The sequence below is a fragment of the Cynocephalus volans genome, chromosome 5, assembly GCF_027409185.1.
Source record: "Cynocephalus volans isolate mCynVol1 chromosome 5, mCynVol1.pri, whole genome shotgun sequence".
Taxonomy (NCBI): domain Eukaryota; kingdom Metazoa; phylum Chordata; class Mammalia; order Dermoptera; family Cynocephalidae; genus Cynocephalus; species Cynocephalus volans.
The window spans coordinates 163637722-163663548 of NC_084464.1; the positions used below are offsets into that span (position 1 = coordinate 163637722).

Sequence of the window (25827 nt, forward strand, 5' to 3'; positions counted from 1 at the left end):
ATCCCCTCAAGAACCAGCAACCAAAAAAAAAAAAAGAAAAAGAAAGAAAGAAAATTTATAAGTGTGAGGATAAACATAACCGTAGTGTATGTGTATGATATATAACAGCACCGTTACACTGATAAAATGTTTGATTCCGTAACCTGTATTTATCATTTTGAACTACAGGAGATACACTCAATGAAAACAGCTTATTGTCTGCTATTTTGTTTTAACATGCTTGAACCATAAGTTGAATTTATAATAAGAACTGACATTTTTTGGTGGTTCATGCATTTGCATAAAATCTAAATCCTTTTCACATCTCCACAAAACAGACATACAAGTCCAGACTTTATATCATTTGGCCAACAAAAATATGTCACAGGAACACAAAGTTACTCACAGATGAAGACATTCAAGATTTCCACACACATGGGCCACTTGGACAGGTCACAAAGAGCTCCTTACAGCCCCCAGCCGTGGAAATGCAGCGAGTGCCTGCGGGCTCTGAAAGCCACGACCCCGGGAGTGCACAGGCAGGTGGACCTCCTGCCCGTGAGTAGCCCTGGTGGACAGTGAAGTCAACCCTGGCTCTAGATGGGAGGGACGTAGCACCCACACATAGTAGGAGCTCAGGAGACGTTCAGGAAATGCCTGGCCCACCTACAGAGCAGAAGCTCCTTGATGACAGCAGAGAGCGAGCAGGGGTACAGGCCACAGGGAAGGCAAATGCCGGAAAGCCAGAGTGACATAGGTGCATGTGACAGAAACGTGACGCCACTGGGCACGGAAGTGAGGCTTATTATAAAGAGCATTTGGACAAACTGAAAACACTCACAGAGGGTCCATCAGGAAAACAGAAACCACAGCAGTCATTTTAATGGAAAGCGTTTGACATAAGGAGTAGGTTAAGTAGGTCGTGAGCGACTGAAAAGGCAGAGGGGAGCCTGTGACAGCCCCAGGAGGGTGGCTGCGGGAAGTAGTTCCATCAGGGCTGGGAAACAAGGGGAAGACATTGATGTCACAACCTGGGAGCACAGACCCCAGGGGAAGGTACCGCCTGTGGTGTCAGCACCTCCCACGTGGCACAGTGGGGCCGGTAATGGGATTGTGATGAAATAAATAAAAATCCAGGATCTGGCTCCAATTGCTGTTGCCGGAATTAGGAGGCTGTGATGGGTGACAGGGACAGAAGTAGGAAGTGGCTATGGAGGAGTGCATGCCTCCTCCTCCTGCAGCCACCATCTCTCTGGCACCACCTCCGGGCAGGCGTGAAGAAAGGGGACCATGATCCCAGCCAGCCTCAGAATATGCAAGAGTGGCACATGGTCTAACCCTAAATGTGCACTCCTGGGATGCCACCTTGCTCCCCTGCTGTGGCTGTTGTAGCCTAATCTCATGCCCCAGACCAAGTCCCACCATGCTTTCATGACAGTGCACAGAGCCTCATGCCAGGGCTGGAATCACACAGGGCCCCTCCCGCTCTCGCCCTGGCCACTGGCTCCTGGCCGAGGACGTGGCCACTGGCTCCTGGACGAGGACACAGCCACTAGCACTGCCTGCTGGGCTGCCCTGAGGACCCCTGCAGCCCTGCCTCCCCATCCCTCCTGCTGGCGCTATTCGCTCTGCAGCCTGCCCGCTGTGTCGCTCCCTTGCTGCAGGTCCCCCCACGAGGCCTCCCCAGGGTGGGGAGAAGACAGGGTTCTGGTCTCTCTGACGCCTCGTGCAGGCTCAGAGCCTCAGCCTTGCCAGGCACCAGCAATGGGCACGCGCAGGAGGGGGCCTCGCACCAACTAAGCTCACAGGTGTGCATGTCAGAACACCAATACATCAATGTGGAGAATGCACTTTTCCGGTCACCCAGAGCTCAGGGGCAACATTCAGGGCACCCTCCCCAATGCAGAAGTAGCGGGGAGAGGTGAGCTGCCCTGATGTCCCACTCTCCACTCGTGCACACTGCCTCATTTTCTACCCCAGCCCTGAGGTCAGCCATGTGACAAGACACAGCAGGGACTTCCATCTGCCACTGCTATGAGAAGGACCTGCCGGGGCTATTGCAGGTCCAGCAGGAGGACAAGAGAGATGGGCAACCAAGCTGCCATCTGAGCTCGGTGACGCCGGCTGTTCCTTGGGTGCGCTGCATTCTGAAACCCGGACACTAGGAAGCAGGCGTGGCTGGAGCTGCTCACACAGAGGGTCAGAATGCAGACGTGCATGGCCCGGGGCTGGTGTCCCCACGCCCTGTCCTCTCACAGCCCAGAGCTCAAGGAGAGAGAATGGACACCAGGGCACACAGTGGGCACTCAACCTGGAGGCTCCATCCTCTGCAAGACTGGATCCCCCAGCGGCCCTGGAGGAGGCGGGCGGCCCCTCAAACGCTCAGGCTTGTTACCCTTGCGGGGAGTCTGCCTGTGGTGCTCGGGGTGCCAGAGGCCGGGAAGAAGGCAAGAGGCCCATTAACGACCGAGTCTGAATTCCTGGAGAGCCCCAGCATGCTCGCGAGGAAGAAGGACTCAGAGCAGATTAAATCTATTTAAAGGATTTTTTAAAATGACATTTCTCATATCCTGTGCCATGACTGAAAATGCCCGCTAGAGAAGGACCCAGGCAGGGATGAACACAAACTCTCCACAGGACGTTAAATTTACATACAGAGTTCGTGGCTCAGGAGTGATCCAAAGAGGCGCCTGCTCTAGTGTCGCATCCCTGCAGAGTTTGAGGAACAATAATCCTCCCCCGTAAAATAAAACAAGCGAAAACCAACGTGGAAACATGATTTCTGAGGAAAATGTTAGGTGCGGTTTTACTTTCCCCTTTTAGTCCATTCAATTAATAATTTCTGAGTTAAACAAGGGAGTGGTGAGCAGCCCCAGAGGGCCCGGGGATCCCCGCCTGGTCCCCACCGCCTCGTGTCCCCCTCAGGTGTGGGCTGGACCTGCTGACTCATTTTCACACGTAGAATACGGCAGAGGGGGACTGTCGCTGTGGAGGTGAGAAATCAGAGTCCTGTCACTCCCTGAATCTGCCCCCGGTGAGCCCCAGCTGTCACCAGGCAGGACCTTTTCAAGCCACTGTGTGGGTTCTGCAGATGCCGTGGGGGCAGGTAACCACCGGTTCATCTGTGGACAATGCCACATGGATGTCTCCAACATTTTCTTGATTCCTGTTCTCCTAATTTGAGTCCTACAGTCCAGAACAACCAGAAAAATTGCTCGCTGCTCCACAAGCTGCATTGTGGTCAGGATCGTGGCATTTATCTTACGGGGAAAAGGCTGACTCGTCCCAAACGCCTGGGGCCGGTCCTCAGAGGAGAGGACACTCATGGACACAGCAACAAGGACACCATGGCCCTCTTCTGTCCTGGGAAGCTGCTGCTTCTGAGTGTGGAGGGGACAGGATGTCCTGCCTTGTCCACAGACGTTGCCTCTCAGAAGGGAAGGGGGCCTCTTCTTGGCTTGCCTTGGCCTAAGCCTGCGCGGGCAGAGCAGGCCCCACACTGTCCCACGTCCCTGGCCTTCCAGCGCGTTTGAGTGTTGGCATGGCTGTGCTCGGCTGGGGTGGGCACCCTGGCCCTGCTCCTACCCTTCCCAGAGTAGGCCGCCCCCCCACCCCCTCCTGCCCCCTCTGCACACTTGCTGTACCGCTCAGCGTGAATCGCACCCCACGCGGTGCTGGTCCCTGCTGCCCACGTCATGTCCGTGCACGTGGGCAGGTGCCTCCTCCGTGCCCTGTGCCCTGGCCTCCCTCCTCCACACGCGCAGTCACACATGCGGGAAGACTTCCTGGCAGGGGCTGGAGAAGCAGGCGGCAGAGCTGGGCATGCTGTGGACACGGGTCCTGCATGCAGAAGCACCTGGTCACCCCAAGGCTGCCACCAACCACAGCTGTGATGAGGAAGAAGCCCAGGGACCAGGCTGTGCTGAGGTCTTTCTGCTGCGTCACCCTGACAAGGGCCCTGGAGGAGAAGTGACCAGGATGCTGCCTTCTGGGGGGGCTCGTCGTGCGGCTGTCCTCGGGCAGGGGGACGCCCACCTCCAGGGCAGCTGGCCCAGAGCTGACTGAGGACTGGGAGGCACCAAACAGGACAAGTGTTTGTGCACTCTAAGCTAGGAAGGCACTCCAAGGCATTCACAACTTCCTTACCATTTGCTGCTAAAAACAGCTCTGATTTGTCACCCAGACCTAATGTGCTTGTTCTACATACAGTAGTTACCATTAAATAAATATAGAGCCATGAGCATTTTTCTCCGCAGTGGAATGTCCTAGGAGCCAGTTTCTATCTCCGCTAAGTGTGTCAACGAGCACAGAAGAGAGCAACGTCCCTGGGGAAGGAGAGCTTTGGGTAGAACCGTTGATTCTTCTTTCTGGTAAAGGAATAGTGCACCTGAGCTCTTAGCACCCTTGAGTCTGGAAACAGGAAATGCCGAGTTCCTCACCGCGACAATCCTGTACAGTCACCATGTCAATAAACAGATTATTTTTGAAAAAGAATGCCACGCAACGCATTCAGGAAGTTATTTGGGGGAAACAGGAAACCTCTTACTTGAAAGATTACTGACTTTGGGGACAGTGGTGCTTTGAGCATGGCCAGCGGAGTGCTCGGCAGAGACCACCCCTGGAGACCACCACCGTGGCCGCCAGGCAAGGAAAGCGCATGGTATCAGGGCAGGTGCTTCTACGCTGTGGTGGAGCGCGACAAAGGCAGGACTGCGGACCCAGGAGAGGGAGGGGTCGGCGGGAGCTGAGGCCCAGCAACAGGAGGCTCATACCTCGGTGGGAGATCGGGGCGAGGGGAGGGTTTGGGAATTAGGGAATACCAAATAGGAAATCTAGGAATGCACTCAGAAGCTATCTACGGAATGAGAAAACTCCTACTTTAAAGAAGTGGGGAGTGAACTCATTAAGTGTCTTGATTACAAGGAAAATTTTTAAACTTTGTATTTGTACAAGATGTCTGACACTAATACAGATATGCAAAAGGTGAACTGCAATGAACGGAAGAAGCCAGGTCCCAGGTTCTAGGGTTTCCTCGTCCTCCTGCCCCGTGGCCTAGGCTCTTGGCATATGCTCCCACAACAGTCCACCGAGGAGCCGAGGGCGCCCAGCATCAGGGTCAGGGCCTATATCTTTCATTTAAATGAAAATAAGAAGAAAGACAGAGACAGGGTTTCTGGGCCTCTCCCCTCCACTCGTGACTCACCCCTGCCTGGTGGCAGAGGGCTGCCGCTCTGTTCCGACGGGGGAGGGCGCTGCGGTCGCAGCCACCCCACCCCGCACCTGCACCTGCACCTGCTTTTACTCCTGCTCGCCCACCCGCCTGCCATGGCTCGGCCCTGCTCCCTGACCCAGCTTTCACCCTGTTGTTCTCTCGGTTCATAAACTACCTTTAAAAATGTTCGTGGCAAAGTCCAACATACAAGAGGTAACCAATTTAACAAAACGGAAAGGCTGTGGCACCAGGCCAGTCCCCGGCACCCCTCCCCTAACCCCGGTGTCCACGTTCCTGACGCCCACCCTTCCGGGAGCCTCCCCTGCAGGTGGGGACCAGGGCCAACGTCTTCCTTCCTGATGGGTCAAGAACAGGACAAAAGATGAAGACCTCATGAATTTCTCCTTTTCTCTGTGTCTGCTTTTCAGTTCTATATACTAGAAGAACTCCTCAACATTGTCCCAGTACTTCTGGAGGAGGTGTAGCGACCATGTTTCAGATTAGGAAGAGTGCTTTCTTCTTCCTCCATGATTTCTTATTTATTTCCCCCTGTTTGTTTTATGGCTGTGGTGCCAGGTTTGCTCAGCCTCTGCAGGTTTCTAAAGGTCTCATCTGTTCCCTGAGTTACACCTGCTGCTTCTGAGGTCATTCTTTATTCACTCTCCCTGCAGGTGGGGGAGCTGTCAGTGGTAGTAACAGAAAACCCAGTGCCACCTGGCTCAGCCGTGGTGGGAATGTGCTGGCTCGCAAGTGACAAGTCCAGGAGGACCAGCTGCCACCTGCCTTGTGCATCTCTCTTCCCCTGAGGTGTGGAGACGGCCCCCCTCTGGCCTCCCCAATGGGAAGCTGGCAGATGAACCCCCTGAAGGTCCAGTCCTGTCATTTCACTCTCCTCAGTCCTTCATCAACTCTTAGTGACTGGCTACATTTTTAAATTCCTCATCTGTCATTTTAGGTCACCCACCACAGGATCTCACCTAATCCCGTGTAGAGTGTGTAACCCAGACTGTTCCAGGCTCATGCCTTGTACTCTCAACATACCCCTTTTGGGGGTGTCCTGTGGTACGCCCCCCGTGGGGCCGGGCATCAGAGTCCCCAGGGTCCCCCACCTGGAAAGACTTTCCCCTGAACTGCACAGCTGTCCGCCTCGTACTTCACGGTACGTGCCACTGTGGTCAAGCACTACCCTGGAAGTCTACGCGTTTAGGCCCAACCAGATTCAAACTTCCTTCAATCTATACTTTTGTATTTATCCTGCAAGACCAAACACAGTTTACCACACACTAAAGAGGCTAATAATGATGAGTTGAATTATCTCTACTGCCCTCTTCACGTTGTGACTGTCGGTTATTATAGATTCCAGAAATATGGGAAGGTTTCTTAAATAATCCAGCACAGAGAAAAACTGTGTTATCATGTTCTCTTCAGAAAGCCTGGACTTCTCTTAAACATAGTTTTAGTTAACTTGAAGAAATCACCTGTTACAAATAAACTCCATTTTACCAAAGTTAGTTGAATTTTCATATAGCTTTTTGCATATTTTGAAAATGTATAAGCAGCACAGAAAACGCAGCCAGGTGTCTCCACAACAGAGCTTGGGCTAGTGTTAAGATGGAAGGTCAGAACTCATCGTCTTCCAGAAAGACAGACAGAAGGAAACGGACATCAAGCCAAAGGTTCGTTTTTACACATGAGGCAGAACCACCCGGTATGGAGAAATTCAGAACATCAAGATGGGATATGTCAAAGAAAGCATCAAATCTCATCATATCAGTATGAATAACAAAACAACAAACTTCTTCACATCAGTATTATTTACCAACCTGAGTAGATCTTAATGTTGTTTACTCTTTACCTTCTAAAAAGGGGAAGGGATATTTCTGAATTACCCCAAAATTATATTACATGATGTCTAGGATTTGCCTCAAAATAACCTGGAGCCACGTGGGTGGGTGGAGGGAGGGAGTGGATGCGTAGACAGAGCAAGACCTGACTTCACTTGACGATTTTTGACATTATACACCTGTGACACATCCACAGAGATTTACTGTACTCTTTCCTTCTGTGTGTGCTTGCAATTCTTATAATAAAACTCATTTTTTTAAAAGAAGGGATTTAACCCCTGAGCAAGTGTGGCTGTAGATTATTTGTATAATTTTAAAATGCTTCTGATATGAGGATCACTCCCAGAGTAGCATAAAATAGTCACTTTTAAAGCTGCTGTGCTAAGATGCAGCTGTGATGCTGGGCAAATAACAAAACTAGTTTCCTGTGTTGATACTCACTCATGCCACGTGCGCACTGTGCACAGCGCTGGAGCCAGTGCAGCTGATGAGCTCGGGCGTGTCCCCCACTCGGGCGTGTCCCCGCTTCCTCCTGCTGGCCCGGGTCTGCCTTCCCCTCCGCCTTGTCACTTCCACGTTCCAGCCCTCCCTGCTCCTTACAGAGGCTGTTCCGTCCTACCTTGTTCCAAACATCTCTCATCCCCTTGAACGTGATTCACCTTCTTCTGTGGAACTAAATTCTTCCAGAGCAGCATCCTGAAAGATTCATTGAGAGTCCACTGACCACAGGAAGCTTCCCTGTGCAATAATTTAGCTCCACGTGTTCTCTTCTCTAACTAAATTTTATTTTATGTAAATGCAAAATACATGAAAACTCAATTTTCTGCCTTTGATTCTTACCTCCTTTATTTTACATAAAACCCTTTGGTTCTCTGGAATAAAGCTTAGGCTCTGCATGTCTTTCCTGACAGGTGAGCACATTGATAGAAACTTTAATGTCTTTCCCAACAGGTAGGAACACTCATGTAGACTTTATGGCTTACAATGTCTGTTGCAATGCGTCACCCTGAGAGGTAGAAACTACTGTGATTTATACCTGTGGCAGGAGTGGGGCGAAGTGAGGAACAGAACGAGAAGGGGGCCAGGTGACCCTCCTCAGACTGTACTAGCAAGTGGCAAAAAGAGGGGCTCAACGTGTGGGCTTTGAACTCTAAGTTCCTGCGGCTTCTGTTGCACCAGGAGCCCTGCGGCGCTTCATGGTACCGGGAACTCAAGTGCATAGCAGATAACTGTTGACCGCAGGTGACTTTCTAAAGCTTGTCAAAAGGGTTAAAAACTCTAGGAACTATGCATATTCAGATGTCTGTTTAATAACTGAATGTATTATTTATTAAAGTTCAATTTTTGATCACATTCATTAGTAGATAAAACCACATTTGTTTACAATAAACATAACTCCATAGGATTTAGTTCACATCACAGAGACTGGGTGACCAAGCACCAGCAGTAACAGGTCATGAAATAGTACGTCTGGAGAATTAAACTGCAAACAGAAAGACAATGAAGTGGCAGACATTGCTTTTTAAGTCACAACACAACAAAAAATAATAAATATTTTCATTTATATTTGCCAAACTCTAAGACTAGGGAGATGCAGGACAGAGACCAAAAAGGGAAGATCACTCTTGCGCTGTATCAGCCTCTTGCCTCTCCTGCTCCTGTTGTCCGTTCCTGCTCCAAGTCGATCTGTGTTCCCGACGGCGAAGACTGCTCTGGGGCTCCCGTGTCTCAGTTCCTCCCGGCCCAGCCTCTCCTTGAGGTAGTTCCTGGTGGCCTCCCTCTCAGAGACAAAAGTTTAGCCTTGAGCCCCGGGACCCACGGTAGTTCCTGGTGGCCTCCCTCTCAGAGACAAAAGTTTAGCCTTGAGCCCCGGGACCCACGGCTGGGCCTTGACACCCTCAGCAGGCCTCCCTGGTGCCAGTGTCCCCACACTGTTCTCTCCTAGGATGTAAGCTGAGATTTAAATCATATAATGCTAAAAAAAGAATTAAAAAGAAAATGGCCTCGCCAATGTATTGTTTAATAGCAAAATTTAGTTCATTCTTAAGGAGAGTTCTAAGGGTTTTCAGTCACTGCTTTTACGTTTAAGCTACAGGCAATTTACCCAAGAAATATGTTTCAAAATAAACTCCACTTGAAAATTACAAGAGGCAATAGAATGTGCCAGCTTTCTCCTTTTTTCTTCATTAATGAATTGAGGGACATAAAATCTTAATTAAAAATAAGACTCACACATGACAGTTCTTTTTAGTCCCTTTAGTCTAACGAAGCACTGGTGTCGAAGTGTCATTGTGTGAAAATGGCAAGCCACCGCTCTTTGCTTCTTGCTCAGCGGTCACGTTCGGTTTACACCACAAATGCCACAGTGGGAGGGAGCATCTGTCTCCGACTCCCTCAGAGCCCAGAGCTCTACAGTCTGTACGGTGCTGGCCTCATGGAGGTGGTGGCAGGAACACAGGGGTGACAGCCCTGGGAATGGCAGTGGGCAGAGCTGTGGGTTCCCTGCTGACCCCAGAGTCGGGCCCAGAGTAGGGGAAAGTGGGGATTCGATACCAGCTGTTGAATGAGTGGTATCTCAAGAGGAAAGTGAGGCAGAGCTCTGAGATAAATACCGGTGACGGTGATGTCGGAGGTGGGGTCGGGGCCAACAGCCTCAACCCGCCCAGTCCTCGTTCCAGGTTCGTGACTCCACCCAGGAAAGAATTCGAGTGTAGTGTCACAGTAGACAGTGAGAACAAGTTTAATATAACAGATAAGAAATGCAGGTTCCACCAAGAGTGCGGCCTAGCTCCAGAGACTGAGCAGGGCCCACACCGAGAATACCACCAAAGTAAGTTCATTACAGACATCAAGTCTAACACAACAGCAAGAAAAACACACTTAAAGTTGGGTACAAAGTGCAGGCTGGCTCAAGAGAGTGAGCAGCTCTTGCTGAAAGTAAGTTTGATACAAAGAAAACATACACTTCAGCCAGGGAGGTGCTGCTGCCTCCAGGAAAGGGAGCAACAGCCCTGCCTTTGCCTGGAATTCAGCTTCTATAGTTTCTCTGTCTAATGAATATTCAGTCAAGGTGGTGACTCCCAGTTGTGTAACATTCAGTCTTGCATATGCTCGGTCGGTCTCTTCCTGGAGCATGTTCATTGGTCAGACCCCATCACATGCACCAGGCAAATTCAGGAATGTCCTGTGCTCTCTCCTGAGCCTTCCCAGCCACTGGATTTGCATAAGCCAGCCCCTTATGGTCTCATTTTCCCCATGTTCGTACTAAAAATAGGTCTAACTGGCAACAGTGACTTTCTGGAAGAAAAGTCTTCCAGGGGAGAGCCCAGAGGACGGGGCCTGAGACCTCAGAGAGTGGCTGGAAACGCAGAGGTGTGTCCTGAAACCTGAGCCCAGGGAAACTGAGTACCTCCTACGTCAATGGTGACAGCAACACAGAGAAAACATGGCTTGTTTCCCACCTAGAAGAAGCTCGCTCATCAGAAACCATGAAATGAAATCTCAGGCCAAAAATAACCACCCTAATTGTCCTCAGAATGTTCCTTGACCATCCTAGTTCAAGGAAACACATAACCTGTGAGTTCTCTCACGTCCTGAGCCTTCAGCTTCCTTCTTTAACCGTCACTCCCACAAGGCCAGCAGTAATTTGAGTCCTAACTTTTACAACCATACTCTTTAGAGCCAAATCACTCTAAGTTTAAAAAGTGAAAAATAGAGGAGAAAATACATGTGAAATGGTGGGAAGGTTGGTGGACATCAGGAGTCACCGCCAGCCTTTGCTGTCGCGAGCCCTGGGGTCCCTGCATGGGAAGCGGCTGTGCGCCTCTCAGGTTTCACCCTGAGGTCGGGCTTCATAATACACAGCAGAGGCAGAGCTTAAGACAGCGTGCATGTCCCCACAGCAGTCAGTCCCCGCTGCCTCTGCATTATACAATATTGCACGCTGCAGATGTCTAAGACCTCAGAAATCATATGCAGTATGTTCTCTTAATTAGGAGGAACCATTGTAAGGACCAGAAGGGTAATGGCGTACACCCAAGCAAACAATGAGCAAGCAAGAAACAACACACTTGTTTCTCACAATCAATTACAATCTATACATCACTTTCCCTCGGTTCCAGAGATCTGGAAATACGTTTTTAAATTACCTCATTAGTTTAAATCATTAGTTTTAACTTTACCTTATCAGTTTAAAGTATTTGTTTTTAAATTACCTTATTAGTTACTTATGTGGCCATGTAAAAAGTCAGATTTCATTTGGAATAAATCACTAATTCATCTAAGGACAATCTATGATTCAAATGTTTTCCTCCATTAATCAATAAACATTCCTATTTCCAACAATGCTTCCCTGTCAGGGAAATCAATGTCCCAGATCACTACAGAGGCACACATGCCGTCAGCGCGGGTCAGATCAAGAACCAGAGAGGAGAACGCACATCCCGGAGCTGTAAGCATGAAGGGGCCTAACTGCACAGCCGAGACGCTGGGGCTAGATCCTGTCCGACCTTGAGGCCGTGAGAGTGAGCTGGGCACGGATGGAGAGGGACAGGCTGGGGCAGATGGAGACACGGGACTGGGGGCCTGGGTGCCATTCCTGGGGGTGCTGGGCTCGCTGAGGCCTCTAAGGCACCTGTCCTCAGACTAGCCCAAAGTCCCCAGACGCTTCCCAGGAGTTTCTGTATCAAGGCCCAGAACTCTGCAGGGTGTAGCAAAGGGTTACGGTGCTGAATTCCGGACTATATTCTAGTAAGAACCTACTGGAACGGAGCGGGTCTCTAAGATGATCATCACAACATTGAGACCTAGCTGGAGACAGAGATCCAGGTGACAGCCCAAAGTCCCAAAGAAGACCAAAGCCCTCCTAGACAGAGGCGTGGGGTCTCTCTGGGCACAGCCACCCTCTGGCCTTCAGCCCTGTGCTCTGACCTTCCTCCACTCACAGCCCCAGAGGGCCCAGGGATCCACCCCAGCTCCCTGGGAGCATCCACGGTGTGATTCTGGGGCTGAGTTACCAGCACCCGCTGGCCAGCCTGGTGCTGTCCGTGCATGGCCGCTCCCTCTGCTGCTCAGGACCAGAGCAAAGGGACCCGACCTCTGCCTTCCTCCCGTGCTGAGTTCTCTGAGAACTGATGACAGATTCTCAGACCACGTGTCTTTGGGAAGCGTTGGAGTACAATTTCGTCTAGGATTAGGGGAGACCATGAGTTCAAATCAATATGCACTTACTGAACTCCTACTATGGACCAGTTTTGCACAAATTCCTCCCCCTGCGTTATCACTTTTGACACCACAATGATTGCACAGACACTGTGTTTCTCAGGGAGAAGATGAGAACACCAAGCCTCAGAGAGTGTGAGCCTGGAAGTGGCTGCGTGAGATCCACGGTGGGGCCCACGCCCCAGGGGCTCCTTCTACAGCAGCACGTGCCTCCTACGATCAAGGGAGCTGTGGGTGACGACAGAGATGGCGATCAACCCAGGTGCCTTTCCAGACCCTACAGAAGTAGAAGGAACCTCATTTGGCAGAGACAGCAACCCCACCTAATGAGCCAGGGAGCCAGGACAGCAATGACCCTCAGGGCTCTCTGTGCTCAAGGAGAGTCGGTCCTGCCGGCCCTGGCCCCGGGAACAGAAGAGTTGGTGCTGGCTGCTCAGTGAGGATTCGTTCCTAGAAGTAAGGATATTTGGAGACCCCAAAAAGCAACCCGACCTCTCCTGCCATGAAACCTCTGGCCCAGGTTTATGTCCTTGTTGTTTGATCAATTTCTGAGCACAAACTCTGAAATCCAAGCACAGTAGTGTAACCTCCTGAAACCTGACGACGCAGGCTAGCAGCTCCTGGGTAAACCGGACCCAGCACACAGCGCAAACCCACGCCATCCGTCTGCTGGCACGTCTCCGCGCGCCAGCCCGCTGCTCAGCTGTCGTTTTCCCCTCCACCTGCAGTTCCCAGCCTCCCGTCCCTTGGCGCTCTCCTGTTCACGCCTTCAGACCCCCCTTCTTCTGTGAAGCCCGCCATGACTGCCGGGCTGGATCAGGTCCACGCATCCGCATTTCACCGTATCTACATCCACGCTCTTCACTGCACCGCGTTATGCTGACCTGTTTGTTTACGAGGCTGCCTCCTCCACCAGGCTGGGAGCTCCTCCCAGCCAGCACCCACGTTGAACCTTTGCATCCTCCGGGTCACAGTGAATTCTCAGTGCATGTGTGTTGGATTAACACCTGCTGGTGCCCCCGGTGCCATGCACACTAGGACGATGCTGCATGTCCTCCACCGGGGGATTGAAGGAGGAAGAGGTGGGGGGTGGGAAGAACAGGTCCAAGTATGAGTGGGGAAGAGCCAACAGGGCCCCGAGCAAGAGGACAGCCTCAGCACACGTTGGGGGGTTGCTGGTGCCCCTGCCCCATGCGATTATAACAACCTGCGTGGAAGAGGGAAACTGAGCCAGAAGTCCACGGCTGAGTGCAGCCTGCAGAGAAGGCTACACAGAGACAGAGATTCTTCAGCTCCTTCTTCCACCCTCTCTGATGGCAACAGCCTCATCATCATCGCAGCAGCAGTGGCCACCACTTGCTGCACCCCTACTGTGTGCCAGGAGCAATGGCACCTGCGTCACCTGTCTCAGCTCAGTGAGCCTGACCCCAAGGTCGTGAGGCAGGTGCTCTCATGATGCCCAAATTGCAGACGAGGAAATGAGGCTGTAAACTGCACTGCTTAGGTGACTGAGAGCACGAACTCCGTTTTCCAATGTATGCAGGTGCTTTTTATATTTTATATTCGTCACCTAGAGGACAGCGGGCACCTTCCTCACCTTGGGCATCCGTCCTGCTGCTGTAAGACTCAGGGAAGACCAGCAGAGGCGGGTGGGATTTTCCACCACTAAAGCTAAAGAAAAGGAAGAGCTGGTGGTTTGAAGGAAAAAGAGTTTATTAAAAATACTCTAAAAAGCTATTGGAATCCATCTGACTTTACCATATTTATTTTTCTATTAAGATAGTTTACTGGATTATTTAGATTATATGAATCCAATCATTTTTATTTGTTCAGATGTGGCTTATTAAACTTTGATTTTCTGTGCTGAATAGCAAATATGAAATGTTTAAACAAATTCAATTTGGGAGTGTTTAAATAAGGCACAGGGGCTCAGGAACACGGCTCTGTGTAAAACGTTATCAGCATCTGCCCTAGTGCACGTGCACAGAAATGCAAAATTGCCTCTCCCCAGAATCACAATCGGATTATATGTGCTTCAGAGAAATACTTCTAAGCCACGTGCTGGAGGAATGAGACCTGGGAGATACACTCAAAGAGACAAAGGCTACCAAACTGCCCTTGGGGAGGGGTTCTGCCCAGAGGAGATTCATCGCTGGTTTGGGAATGAGAGCTGGGCAGTGCTGCTCTGCTCTGCATGGTGCAGCAGGAGAGGGATTTGATGGGAGGGACGAGGAGGGAGTATTCAAAAGGCAGCAGAAAGGAAACCGTCGACCGTGGGTGGGAGGGATGTGTGGGGGTGGGGAAGGCCTGGTGGGGTACAGCACAGGGGGTCTCTGGACGTGGAAGGCCTGGTCAGGGCTGCTGTGTGCAGTGTGGGGCTGCTGGTGTAAGCTATCTCCTCTGGGCCTGCCCTTCAAACCTTTGGGCACAGCTCCCTTGCTCACAAAGGCTTGTGTGTTGGTGGGTCTTTGGGAGATATGAAAAGGCATGAGCTCTGCAGCTGGGTAGACCCAAGATGAACACACAAATGGTACCCAGGACTCAGGGGCCAGAGCATGGGAGCAGGGGTTCCTGAGATCCCCACACTCCTACATGTAACCCCCCTGCCGGCCCTGTCCCCGTCCCCTTACTCAGGGGGTAAGGAGTTTCCACTGAGGACGACAGTGACTGTGGAAGGCGCTGGTGATGAGGCCCACATGTCAACAAATCGAAGCTAAGATAACCAGGTCCACGCATGGACACTTAGCAAAGAGTACAACCGTAAAGCAACATAAATTCAGTGGGTTTTGAGGAGAACAGGTAGCTAAGAGAGAGGCACGCAGTGCTGCTCACGTGGGAGCTGCAGAGAGGGTGACGGAGACCTGGTCAGGTGGAAGAGGGAGGCAAGGTCGACAGAGGAAGAAACACGGTATCACAAATTGGTTGGGTTTAGCTAACAGCACAAGTCCTGCGTGGGAGGCAGGCTCGAGAGCACCTTCCATACATATCAACACGCTCACACGCACACACTTGACCTTGACCTCCTCGTACCTCAGTTTCCTTACCTGTAAAGCGGGATGGTAACCGTACCTCCCTCATGAGAATCAGGAGGAGTCAATGAATTACGCATCATGAAGCCAGAATGGTGCTGGGCACGTGCCAACAGTTTGCCGTGTTGGCGGGTCATCTGTTAAACAGGGCGTGAGAATTTTAGGTCTCCAAAGGACCTTGGATTTCAGCCCAACTCCTTCCCTTTCCAGATTTAAAACCCGAGGTCCAGAGCGCTCAAGTGACCTTGCTGACATCACAGAGTTGGCTCATTATTTAGAGGCCTGGGAAGAGGATGCACTTGTCAAGGCCACGGTGGGGGAAACGGGGTTTGAAGAAAAAGGGCGAGAAGCCAACCAGCAACAGCAGGGACCACAGATCCCGTGAACTCAGGCGTGTGCCTGCCAGTCACACATGTGCACATGCTCACACACATGCACATGCATCCACGCGTGCACACATATACACGTGTGTGAACACGAGCACACACACACCCCTGGGCCCACAGGAGGCCACCACCAGGAAGAGAAGCCAGAGATCAGAGTTAGGGCCATGCAATTTGGAGGGGACACCTTCCCGGTGGAGACCGAAGACACCACCTCGGTGGAAACTAACAGAGAAGGAACCTGGTGCATTGAGGGATGCACCTGCACCCCCATACACAAAGCCTGGCCCAGGGAGTGGGTGTCCTGGACACCGCACTTTGCCACCAGCTGCAGGTCAGGGCACACAAGGTAGGCTGCGGCCTGATGGCCAGCTGGCTCCTCAAACCCTGGACTGGGCACTGCTCAACCGCTCCTGGGTCCAGAACCTTCCACATCTGCTCTTACATAGTCTACCACCCCGCTCAGGAAAGCACACCCATCCAGAGGCAGAGCTGGGCCCGTCACTCCTAGGGCGGGACAGGGCAGGTCTTGGCACAGCAGGTGCCTGCGCAGCACAAGCACGTCCTCCCTCTGGGCGACACAGCGGCTCGCTGTTCCAGTCCCAGGCTGAGGCCTCCTTGTGAGGAAAAAGGGGCCAAATGCCTACGCCCACAGGGCATGGACGACATCTGTTTCTAAAAGACGCAGCTGCTCAAATGGGACTTGCTGCCCTGCCTGGCTTTTACCCTTAAGTGGTTTCTTCCAAGTGACCTACATTCCCGGAGAAAGGGTCTGCCTGGGCTTTGTTTCTCTGTGTATGCTGCAGGATGCAAAGCAAAGTATTTCAGCTGAATGGAAATACATTTCGCTCCTTCTGCAGTGTTACCTCAAGTAACGTCAGTGAAAACTGAAACGGCTTAAATGTAACTAGGCCTCCTACCCAAGGGTAACCTCTGGAGCTTCCTCCTCTGCACTTATGACAGGGCTAGTGCCAGCCCTGAAACTCCTCTGACCATGTAAGGATACTGCTCAAAAACATTCTTCTTGCTAAAAACATCCATTTACCCAACTGCTTATACCCATGCTTCTATATGACTTTACATTGTCTCTTCACTCCTACAGAAAAGACTTATGTCCATGCCTGAAACAGAACTCATGTCTGTTTGCTTATGTGATACCAAGGAAAGGGTGGTGTTAAAACTGAGCACGGCGAATTCCAACTTTTAATGTTTCCAGCGCATCTCACAGAACCAGATACTCCCAGCTGTGTTCCTTAGATTCTTGAGCTCTACTGGTTCTGGGGTAGGTGGTCACACCCACAAGGCAGGCGGCACTGACCACACAGGACAGGCACGGTAGTCGAATACAAGCACCAGACCACAGAGTCCTTTTCCCTGTGGCAATTTTACATAAATCCACTCGTCTGGGAAAGTGTGTTGGGTGGTCTTTATATCCAGACAGAGTCCCTGAGAGCAACTGATCAAAACTTTCCATTCTGCAGGGTCACAGCTGAATGGTCTGCTACTGGACACAGAGCTAGTGCAGAAACGCAGACATGCCTGCACAGAAGGCAACGGGATTCCCATCAAGTCACGAAATCAGACACTCTGATGCACCTTCACTGCTGGAATTATGTCTCCATGGCCACACTCGGCCATGGTGGTTCCAGGATTCTTAAAGAAGAGAACTCCTACTCAGGATTAGGAGACATTGTCGTAACCCCCAGCATCCTCTCACATGTACATGTAGCTCCTGGAGCTTTGGTTTTCCTCTCTGTGCATGAGGTGCACGTTCACTTCCTAAGGCAGGATCCAAGGCTCTGGAGTTAGACAGCCTGGACTGCACCCCGGTTCCACCACTAACTGCCCGAGCACTGAACAAGCCACCTCACTAGATAAGCCTCACTTCCCTCATCTGTAAAATGGACAGGAACATTCTACCTAGCAAGCACTGCTCCTTTACTATGACGAGACCTGGAAGCAACTTGTTTCAGATTTAAATGGCCATATATATGAACATAAATACCGTGTGCTTATATGGAAGACAGAGATCTGCACTTTTCATTTTTCAGGGAAATCTCTGATAAGGGAGACCTCTAAATGTACCTACCATGGACAGGTGTTTACAGAGTTTACTATTTGGCATGCACATCTGTATCACAATGTTTCACAGAGAACATTAGTTAAATGAAAACATGAAATAAACAATTGGTGGATTTGATCATAAACTGTATACAGTGTCTAATAGTCAACAGCACACGTCAGGTTATATATTGTTGATGGTTTTAAAATATAATAACAAAAATAGAAGATTCCATTTTCTAGAGAATTCAGAAGATTCAGGCATCACCAGTTCATTCTGGGAGGCCTGAGCTCTGTGGTACTGCTATAGTTCCCCTTTTACAAGTGGCTCTGCCAGCCGACAGCCATGGAAACTATGGTCCCAGATTCCAGCCTGCACTCTGAGTGCTGTCAGGACCCGACCTCAGGAGCTCCGGGGATTCTGTCCTTCCTGTGCTCTCTCTGTCCCGGTGCCAGGTTAGGCCTTCCCCATCCTATGACCCATTTACTATAATGACCTCCAGAGAGATCTCCCGGTTCTCTCTCCCTACTCTAATCAGGGTGAGAACCTGCAGGCTAATGCTCCCAAAATAACTCTTCTCATGTGTCACTCTCTGCTGAAGGGCCTTCCCCAACAGCTCCCCAGCCCCCGGTTCTCTCTTGCTCACTTGCCATCTCTCTGCCAGCTTCTCTGGACACTGTGCTGCAGTCAGAACATCCCTGTCCCCTAGTAGAAGTCACCCTCCCTGCAGAGCCCAGAGAGACCAGACTCTCTCCACGACGTGTCCCCAACTGCTGCCCTGACTTTACTCCACACTTGCAGCACTGTGTCTGCATCCCGACCTTGGTGCCATTGCCCCACCAGTGCCTGACACTTTCTGAGGAGCCCTGTCTAAATATTTTATCTGCAAAAGGACTGAGGGCTCCTTGGGTTTGAGGCACGGGCACATTACCGAAGAACAGTGCTCAGTAAATGGCAGGCATTTATTCCTGAGATTACCTGTTCAACCAGCTCATACACAGTAGAATGGTGAAAAAAGAAATAAATAGAAATGCTGGCAAAGAAAACTAAAGTCAGAACAGAAGATCAGAATGACGTAGGCTAGAAGGACACCAAACAGGCTCCTTCCTACGCAGCTTTGTGTGATGCTCAGTGAGCAGCCACTGACCAATGAAACTCATCCCCTGTCTCTGGGATTAGTGACAGGACAGGGTATCCTGTGTGGGAGGGAGAGAACTGCAGATGAACAAAGATGCAATGGAATGAAATGGAATGGTGCTCAAAAGGAAGAATCTGGGAAATGGGTGAGGGGGTCCTAGGGACAAGTTCTGCAGAATACGGTCCCCACCTCCAGCTGACCGTCACCCCTCCCAGCACCTACTGTCTTAAGGAAGGAAGGATCAGAAGGGAATAGAAGAAGAAAAGAGGGTAAAATAATAAGAGAAAAAAAGAAAAGTGACAAAGAAAAAATAAAAGTGAACAGAGTTCATTTTCCCACCTCCTGCCTCAAGCTCCCCATAAACTAAAATCACCCCTAACTGAAGATGTGCTCAAGAAAAAGAGGCCACAGGAAGAGTTTACCGCAAGCACCGAACCCAGGGACCCGTGAGCACTGAACCCAGTGACCGGTGCTGGCAAGGAGATGTGTGACAGTAGCTGGACTGCAAAGTCAAGGGCAAGGCCAAGCAATATTTGACAGAGAACAGATGCTGTGCAGGGCAGGAAACTTTTGCAGGCCAAAATTTAAAGAAGAACAGAAACAAAGTAGAATGGGTTTGTACCTGAACAAGCACAGAAAAGATGAGGAAAGTGAATGTTAAAAAAAAAAAAAAAATCATACTCTAAGTTGCATGTTAAGTAAAATAGTAAGAAGTGGCTAAGAAAGGTTACAAGTGTCATCCATTACCGTGGAAAAAATAAGTACGTAACTGCCTGGCCCGTTCGGCTTCCAAAGAGGATTGGGTACCGTCTTAAAACAAAAACCACAAGAGCACTGCACACTCCAAAGTGACTTCAACAACATAAATAAGGGTACTTACTATCCATATCCCATAGAATTTAGAGAAGGCTTGGCGGAAGACAGAGAGCATGTCGCTTAAGTTAGAAATGACGATGATTTTGGCCAGGGGGCAACACACTCTTACTCTTCAAGCATGAAGAATCTTAATCCTCCACGTGTCAGAGAGCAAGCTTCAAGTGCAGTTTGTAAACATTCAGGCTGATTCTTCCTCGGGGTCATCCGAAAGTCAGTAGAGGGCACAAGGTGGTTGCTCACAGCAAGGATCTGGCAATATCACTTTTAGTAACTGACTTAATCAAACACCTCAGGGTCATTTACTTAATATAGGGCTCTCTCTCTCTGTTGGGTGGCAAGTGTACCGAGGTGGCCACCTGTTTGCTTGTAAGTCTGTCTGTGCCGAGCAAAGCCCGAATCAGAGAAAGCCGGGAGCAGGAGGCTGGCAGGGGAGCTGTGGCAGCCGGGTTTTACCTATCGCTGCTTGCAAAATCCAGGCGTCCACTCCTTTTGCACTCCTGAGATGACTGCAAATTAGGTCGCTAAATAAGTGGAATGTGATTCTTATTGTTAATATTGTTATTTATGTATTTTTTTCTGGAGACTCAATTTTTGTAATTTTAAAACTCTGACTTCCTCGTACCGTTGGCAGGGCCTCTACTAAAGAAACTTAAAACCGGGGAAATATTATACCACGGACTCAAGGTCACATGGCTTCGTCACAAAGCCACGGGAAGATTCACTCTTCCTTATTTGCAGGCTGCTCCTTTGAGTCCACTGAATCAGGATCCCTCTCCAAATCCATGGCCACAAATATGTAAAGTGTACTCAAACTGTTCATAAAATGCTCCAGAAGTTTCATAATATGCAGAATTAAAAAAAAAAAAAAAAAAGTCTGTACCATTAAGATTCTAGCCCCCCAGAAGGGTCATGGTTGATGAATCTAACATCATGCCCCTTGCATTCCCTATTAATTCTGCATGCGCACCAATTTGAAACTTGAGCCATACCACCAGGTTTTTCTTCTGTGCTCTCCCAAATAGCAGCTTAATTGCTGTTAGCAATTTGGGTGAGAAAACGAGCAAAAATAAAAGCAATTCTTAAAACCAAGGTCCTCTCACCATGCTCAGACACACCCCTCAGCCAAAACTTGGCGTCTGGTTTGCTGAGTGAAGGGGCGGGAACCTCACCGCACACCACCTCTCAGACTCTCTCCATCTGCCCTCTCAAAGGAATTCCTCTCACTTAATTATGAGTCTCAGCCTCCTGTGAATGACAAAATTAATCAAAGTCTCTGTCTGTGTCATCTGACATTGCTGCTTGTCAGGAATTTATCAGTTGTTTTAAACAAGAGGATTATGAACATCTTTATGACCGGAGCTCGCTGCCCATGAGTGACCACACGTGGTGGACGATCCAAATGCCCCTCACCTCCCACGCGTGGAGTGTATCTGCTGTGCAGAGGCTGGAGACTTGCAGAGCAATTCACTTGGTGGATCGTCTGACCCTTGCGGAAACCGACTGCTCCATTTCACGTTGAAGCAGTCACCCAGGTCACAGAGGAACCGGAGCTAGATGCCTGCTTGCTCCCCTAGTTGCTTTAGGGGATTTGCTGCAAATGCCCCATACTGTTTGGAAGACTCCAGGAGCCCCTGCCCATTCACCCCTCTGTCCTCTCAAGGCTTCCCATGCAATAATGTCACCTCCATGGTAACTCCTGATTCCTTAACTAGTTATTTCTAGTAACGTTGAAGAGCTGAAGATAGAGTTCCTGATTAAAAGAAAAAATATCTGAAAATGCCAAGTACAAAGCCTGGCCTGAGAGGGGTTCATCTCATATGTTTTGAGGATCTGACCAGCCGGGAAATGGGGCAGGTGACACTGTTAGGTATTGTCACTGACAATGCAATTCCAAGATCCAGGAAGGTAGTCAGCTTCCACCCACACGGCGGGAATCCTTCACCTTCCCACGGCTTTAAATATCATTCGCACACTGCTGAGGCCCAATCTGTGTCTCTGGCTGAGATCTATTTCCTGGTCTCCAGAAACCTGCATCAACCACCTGCCGAATGTTTTTTTGGGTGTCCCGGGGGTGACTTTGATACAAAATGTCCGAAATTGAACTCATCATCCCAAACTTCCTGCTTCTGCTCCCAGGATCATCTCAGGGGTGACCTGTCCTCCCCCCAATTGCTCAAACAAAAAAAAGGGAAGCTGTTTTGGTTTTGGTCCTTCCTCTGTGTTCCCCCCACAATTCTCCGACCAACTGCATCCTCCAGGTCCCTGCACGAGTTAGCCCATGTGTCTATCTGCTGGCTTCCTGTAGCCATGTCCCTGACCCTTCTGTGTATGCGGCCTCCAACATCTCATCCATTCTTCACAGCAACAACACTGACTCTAGGACGGAGACCTTACGCAGCCTCTGACCTGCTCTCTGCCCAAGCACCACCTCAGGCTGGCCCTTCATGGGCCCCTGGCTTCTGCACTTCCCTACCGCGGGCTGCTCTCCAGACCAGCTGGCTCTTCAGCTCGGAGCACTCAGCCCTCCCTCCAGCACTGCCAGCCTGGCCAGCCTTCCCTCATCTTCCGGAGTGGGGGTGCACGTCCCTTCTCCACCAGCCTTCACTGACCTCCCAGGTGGGCAAGGTTCAGTTCTGTCTGCTCCCCCAGCATCCGCATGGCAGGAGCTAGTTCCTGCTCCGTGCCCTATATCTCAGGCTCCCATGTCTACAATGCCACCCCTGGATGCAGCAAAGAGGGGCAGCCTGGCCCTTGGTCTCACAGAGCCCCACAGTTCACAGACGCACGGCAGTGATTACAGAGCAGTTATGAAAGAACGTGCACATGGCACAGACCACAACCGAGGTCTCATTGCTGTGACTGACACTGTCAGGACCCAACGAAGACTCTTCCAAACCCTCACTCTGTATCTTCAACACCCAGGAAGGTGAAGGCTACGGAGGTGATGCCGGGGACACTGTTTCAGAGGTGGGCAGGCGTTGAGATACAGAAGTGTTTAGGGAAGAGAAAGACACACTAACCATCAAATCCATTCTCTTGGTGTGGATGTAACAGGTTCTTGCATGTCATAGGGTCGCCTCCCAATGTGCCAAGTATACATTTCTGCTTCTCCTCATGCTCAAATTCATGATTTAATTAGAAGTACTCAAGAACCACTATGGAATTTGCAAAAATCGTGCATGGCAGCTGGGTAACATTTGTCTTATTAAACCATTCGCTTGACTCTAAAATTTGTTTATGTAGCTCTAGACATATATACACGTGCATAAGCATGCCACCGATTCTTTAATCTTTACTGTGTGGAACTAGATGGTGAAAAATAGCAATATGAGTGATGTTAATTGACAGGATGGAGTAAAAGCTTTTGTAATATTTTCTCTGGTGACAATTACAAGTTATGGGCCTCATGACAAGGTTTGAGCATGATATGCAAAATTCACAGTTTATGTCTGAATCTAATTATTGCTTGAAGAATTTAATGACAATTTCAGTGACTTTTGACAGAGTTAAATTTCTCTAAAACTAAATGAATAAAAAACTACACTGACTCGAGAAAGGTTAATTTGGCATTACTGTTCTTAAAACACAATGTATGGTATGAATGTATAACATATTTTGTGCATAACTTCTAAATGTTTTAAAATATATGATGCATGGTTCTCCAATTATATATTTGTGGGCCCTGGTAATGTTAGTGGTAATTCTGATTACCAGTCTCCACTGGCTGGCATGCCTGCTTAATATTTCTTCAATGAAAGAATGACTCCCTTTCTCTACACCAAGAAAGAAAAAGATACAGTAAATTAATTCACACTAACATGTCGAGTCACTCAGATAATTACAGCTTTGAGGTATGTTTCCTATCAACAAATACTGGGTGCCGGGGGAGAATGTTTGGGTGCTGCTTTCATCTCCAGTGTACTTGCCATTCCTCCCAGCTGGGTTTTAGCTACCAATGTGATCCACATGTGCTCGTTACACAGTTCTGCTATGTAAACATAAATGAATACATTAATTTAAGAAATACATATTAATCACTTAGGCCGTGAAATAAACTCTGCAAATCTATATTCTAGATGCTGTAACGGTCCTCATGGAGCTAACGTCTGGGTGGGGAAAAGGACAATGAACAATTAACGGCATTGTCAAAAATATAAGTATAATCGATACGGCTTCTGTAAAGTGAGTTACTGTGAGAATAAACAGTGGGAAGAACTTAGCCTAGCCTGGAGAGACAGGGATGACCTCCCTGAGCAAACATCACTAAAGCTGAAACCCAAAGCATGAGTTAAAAATTATCTCGGCAAAGAGAAGTGAGAAGCAGCGTGCACGAGAATACCTCTGTCAACACAAAATTCAAACACAAGCAAAACAGAAGCCCTGCAGGGCTTGCCTGAGCCTGAGACGGGGCAGCGTGTCCAAGCAGACCTACCAGAGGGCCGTGTGGCTGGAACCGGCAGGGAAACGTGGCTGAGTTCCTGTGTAAAAGTCTGGGTTTTTATCCTGAGTGCAACGGGGCCACGAAGGGTTGTAATCAGAAGAATGCATTTTTTCAATTGTGTCTTTTAGACTCTGCACAGTGTTGAGTTCTGATGTGAGGAAGAGCAGAGAAGAGGCTCCGACCACTCTCCAGGAAACAGACGGATGCACCCTGGGTTACGGCTTTGGTGACAAGCAGACCCATCTAGATCTGGCTGGTGGTAATGCCACCGGCCTGGTGACCGATTTGATGCAGGGATGAACAAAGATGAGAGATCAGAGATGATCTTCAGAAACCCGACTAGGTTGATGTAAATATGTCATTAACACTCAGATGACTTTGCCATTTTTATCTCCATTCCAGACTTAATCTTCTGAGCTTCGGACTAATACACTGACTCTCTGCTGGAAACCTTCATTCCAATATTTCCCAGGAAACTCAGCTAACATGTGCACAACTGAAATCATTGTCCTTCTGAACCATCCATTAAAACAAACAATTTCTCCTTCATTTGTCCTCATCATAGTAAATATGCCTACTATTCACTAACCAGCTGAGACGGTAAATTTTATGTGTCAAGTTGACTGGGCCACGGGGAGCCCAGATATCAGTCTAACTTTATTCTGGGTGTGTCTGCGAGGGTGTTTTGTATGAGATTAACGTTTGAAACAGTAGACTGAGTAAAGCAGGTGCAGGCGGGCCTCCTCCAATCCCTGGAGGTCTGAAGAGAACAAAAAGTGACCCTCCCTCAAGTGAGCGGAACGCCTCCTGCCTCCTGCCTCCTGCCTCCTGCCTCCTGCCTCCTGCCTCCTGCCTCCAGCCGGGACATGGATCTTTCCCAGTACTTGGACTCAAACTGAAACGGCAGCTCCTCCTGGGTCTCGAGCCAGCCCGCATCTGGACTGGAACTGCACCATGGGCTCTCCTGGGTCTTCAGCTTGCCAACTGCAGATCTTCAGTCTTGTTCAGCCTCCGTAAGTGCGTGAACCAGCCTATATAATAAATCTCTCCAGATAGACAGACAGACAGATAGATACAGATATATAAATACAGGCATAGATACAGATATAGAGATATGTACACCTCCCATTGGTTCTGTTTCTCCGGAGAAACCTGACTGTGCACCAGCCAAAGAGAGCATGATATTGCCTATGAGAAGGTAAAGTAAAAAAATAAAACCCAACAACAGAAAGACTAAGATAATATATAGGGTGCCCCAACATTGCAAATAAACCATAGAGCAGCCAAAGAAATAAAAAGACAGTGGAAGTTTACTTCACATTAAGCAGGTTGGAACTGTGGCAGAATTTCACCTGGGTATCCGGCCCACAGCTGGAGACCATATTTCCCAGACTCCCATCTGCTAAGTACGGCCATGTGGCTGAGTTCAGATCAACGGTATATGAGAAGAATTAACTCTCAGGACATCTCACTAAGGATGAAGTCACAGTGCAGACGTCTTCCTTCTCTGTTTTCTGAAGGCTGGAAACCCAATTTGAAAATGACCTGGTTTGGGCCGAGCCCGTGGCGCACTTGGTAGAGTGCTGCGCTGGCAGCGCGGCGACTCTCCCGCCACGGGTTCGGATCCTATATAGGACTGACCG

At 49.6% G+C, this 25827-nt stretch overlaps 1 protein-coding gene across 1 annotated transcript in view; it reads right to left on the reverse strand.

The window, feature by feature from the left end:
- The window catches only part of RPS6KA2 (ribosomal protein S6 kinase A2), a 260600-nt gene extending 240593 nt beyond the window's left edge, over positions 1 to 20007 (reverse strand). Inside the window, exon 1 of the mRNA XM_063096080.1 lies at positions 19748 to 20007. Within this exon, the coding sequence (XP_062952150.1) occupies positions 19748 to 19798 (51 nt within the window). The 5' untranslated portion in view covers positions 19799 to 20007. The remainder of the gene's footprint in view (positions 1 to 19747) is intronic.
- Between the last annotated feature and the right edge of the window lie 5820 nt (positions 20008 to 25827).